The sequence below is a fragment of the Stenella coeruleoalba genome (genome assembly GCF_951394435.1).
Source record: "Stenella coeruleoalba genome assembly, chromosome: 3".
In the NCBI taxonomy this organism is placed as follows: Eukaryota; Metazoa; Chordata; class Mammalia; order Artiodactyla; family Delphinidae; genus Stenella; species Stenella coeruleoalba.
The window spans coordinates 163,757,630-163,760,504 of NC_137148.1; the positions used below are offsets into that span (position 1 = coordinate 163,757,630).

General features: G+C 43.5%; 1 protein-coding gene across 1 annotated transcript; it reads left to right on the top strand.

Annotated features, from left to right (window-relative positions):
* Positions 1 to 321: 321 nt before the first annotated feature.
* On the top strand, positions 322 to 1,528 carry LOC307183239 (olfactory receptor 7G3-like; the record flags this gene model as incomplete). Its single annotated transcript, XM_079915462.1, has 1 exon — positions 322 to 1,528. A coding segment is annotated over one exon (927 nt), but the record flags the coding sequence as incomplete, so codon positions are not given.
* Positions 1,529 to 2,875: the final 1,347 nt, after the last annotated feature.

The following is a 2,875-nucleotide window of genomic DNA, read 5'->3' on the forward strand; positions in this document are numbered from 1 at the left end:
CCGTGAGCCATGGCCGCTGGGCTTGCGCGTCCGGAGCCTGTGCTCTGCAACGGGAGAGGCCGCAGCAGTGATAGGCCCGCGTACCGCAAAAAAAAAAAAAAAAAAAAAAAAAGCTTGGGACGGGGTGGTGTGGGGCGAAGCTTTATGGGAATGTAAAACAAGAAAAGGAGAGGAAAGAAGAGGGGAGAGAAGGAAGGAGAAAAGACCTGTAACTGATTGGTTTCAAAATATGGACAAGATTAAGGAAGTGTCTCTGAAGTTTTGTTTCCTTGTCACCATCTTTCTAACAGACCCTTTGACAACGTGAAACCCTGAAACCTCTCTGATACTGCAGAATTCCTCCTTCTGGGACTGTCAGGGGATCCAGAACTGCAGCCCCTCCTATTCTGCCTCTTCCTGTCCATATACGTGGTCACTGTGCTTGGTAACTTGCTCATCATCCTAGCCAGTATCTATAACTCCCACCTGCACACTCCCGTGTACTTCTTCCTCTCTAATCTGTCTTTCATTGACATCTGTTTCACCACCACCACCACCACAATCCCAAAGATGCTAGTGAACATCCAGACACAGAGCAAATCCGCCAGTTACACAGGATTCCTCACCCAAATCTGCTTTGTCTTGACTTTTGCTGGACTGAAAACTGGAATTCTGGCCATGATGGCCTATGATCGATTTGTGGCCATCTGTCACCCACTGAGGTACAGTGTCATCATGAACCGCAAGGTCTGCAGGCTGCTGGTTCTGATCTCCTCCTTTGTTAGTGTTGTGGATGCCCTGCTCCACACTTTGATGGCACTGCGGCTGTCCTTTTGCACAGAACTAAAAATTCCCCTCTTTTTCTGTGAACTAGCTCATATTCTCAGTCTCGCCTGTTCTGATATCCTCATCAATAACGTCCTCGTGTATTTAGTGACCAGCCTGTTGGGCGTTATTCCTCTCTCTGGGATAATTTTCTCTTATACTCGAATTGTCTCCTCTGTCCTGAAAATCCCGTCAGCTGGTGGAAAGGATAAGGCATTTTCCATCTGTGGGTCACACATAATAGTTGTTTCCTTGTTTTACGGGACAGGTTTTGGGGTGTACTTTAGTTCTGCAGCCACTCACTCCTCCAAGAAGAGTGCAGTGGTATCAGTGATGTACACTGTGGTCACCCCTATGATGAACCCCTTTATCTGTAATCTGAGGAGCAAGGCTATGATGGGGGCTTTGAGGAAACTCATCTCTAGAATATCATCTTTCCATTGATTTCCAGTTGCTTTAGGCTTACACTGCTGGAATATAACACAGAGAAATAAATTAAGGAGAGGTCCAGCAAGTCTGACCACCTTCTTGAAATACTTAAGACCAGATATCAGATGGTTAAGGGTGAGAATTTGTTTTTAATTAAATAAATTTTTTTGGTGTTTCTTTTTTATTTTATTTTTATATTTCTGGGGGATGAGAATTTTGGAATCAGACCACCTGGATTTGAATCCTACCTCTGCTAAACAGTAGCTATGTGACCTTTGACAGTTTACTTGAACCCTCTAAGCTCAGTTTCCTCATCTACAAAATTGGCATAATTATATTTACAATTGTGGAAGATTTGAGACACTTCGATACTCTCAGAGAGAATACATGCGTGCTTTCAGCAATAATAAGGCAAAAGTCTCGACTCTCATAGGGAAATGATAAACGATCACTTTATCATCTTTTCTAACAATGACTTTAGAGGTCAGATAGGTCTAGGCACAAAAACACAGGGCTGCATTTCATTCTGCCTAAACCTTCCTCCTAAGGCTGTTCCCATGATGGTCATCAATGCCTATAGCTGTGCAGGGACATTACAGACACAATAACCAGAAACAGCAAACTGGCTGCCTCTCCTTAGGTCTCTTTGCAATGCAGAAAGAATCTTTCCAAGGAGACACCCAAAAGACATTGTTTTTATTATCAGCCTGATTTGGGACATATGTCCTGTATTAGTTTCCTATTGTCATTGTGACACATTACCACAAGCTTAGTATCCTAAAACAACACAAATGTATTCTCTTGCAGTCCTGGAAGTCAGAAGCCTGAAATCAGCTACATTGGGCTAAAGTCAAAGTGTTGGGCTCCTTTTGAAAGCTCTAAGAAAAGAATGAAATGTGGAGTTATTGGTTTTTGTTTGTTTGTTTGTTTGTTTTTGGCTGTGCACATCATGGCTTGTGGGATTTTAATTCTGTGACCAGGGATTGAACCCAGGCCAAGGCAGTGAAAGCGCTGAGTCCTAATCACTGGACTGCCAGGGTTATTCCCCGGAGTTATTGTTGAATGCGTAAAGGATTTCTGTTCAGGGTGATGAAAAAGTTCAGGAGATGGTTAATGGTGGTGGTCCCACAACATTGTGAATGTTCTTAGTGCCATGGAATTGAACACTTTAAATGGCTGAAATGATAAATTTTATATCTATTTCGCCACAATTTAAAAAAATCAAAAAAAGGGAATTGAAACTGATAAATAACATCGTTCTCTCTAGACAAAAACAAACAAAAATCATTCCAATGTTAAGCAAAAGTCAAAGTGATTAAATATTTTGGAAGACAATATACAAAGATATTTTTATGACCTCAGAGGAGTTGAGCACCTGAGAGACTAATACAATCCAAAAGGTAAAGACTGAGGAATTTAAGCGCTTTAAAAATAAGCCACTAGGGCTTCCCTGGTGGCGCAGTGGTTGAGAGTCCGCCTGCCGATGCAGGCAACACGGGTTCGTACCCTGGTCCAGGAAGATCCCACATGCCGCGGAGCGGCCGGGCCCGTGAGCCATGGCCGCTGAGCCTGTGCGTCCAGAGCCTGTTGCTCCGCAACGGGAGAGGCCATAACAGTGAGAGGCCCCCGTACCGCAAAAAAA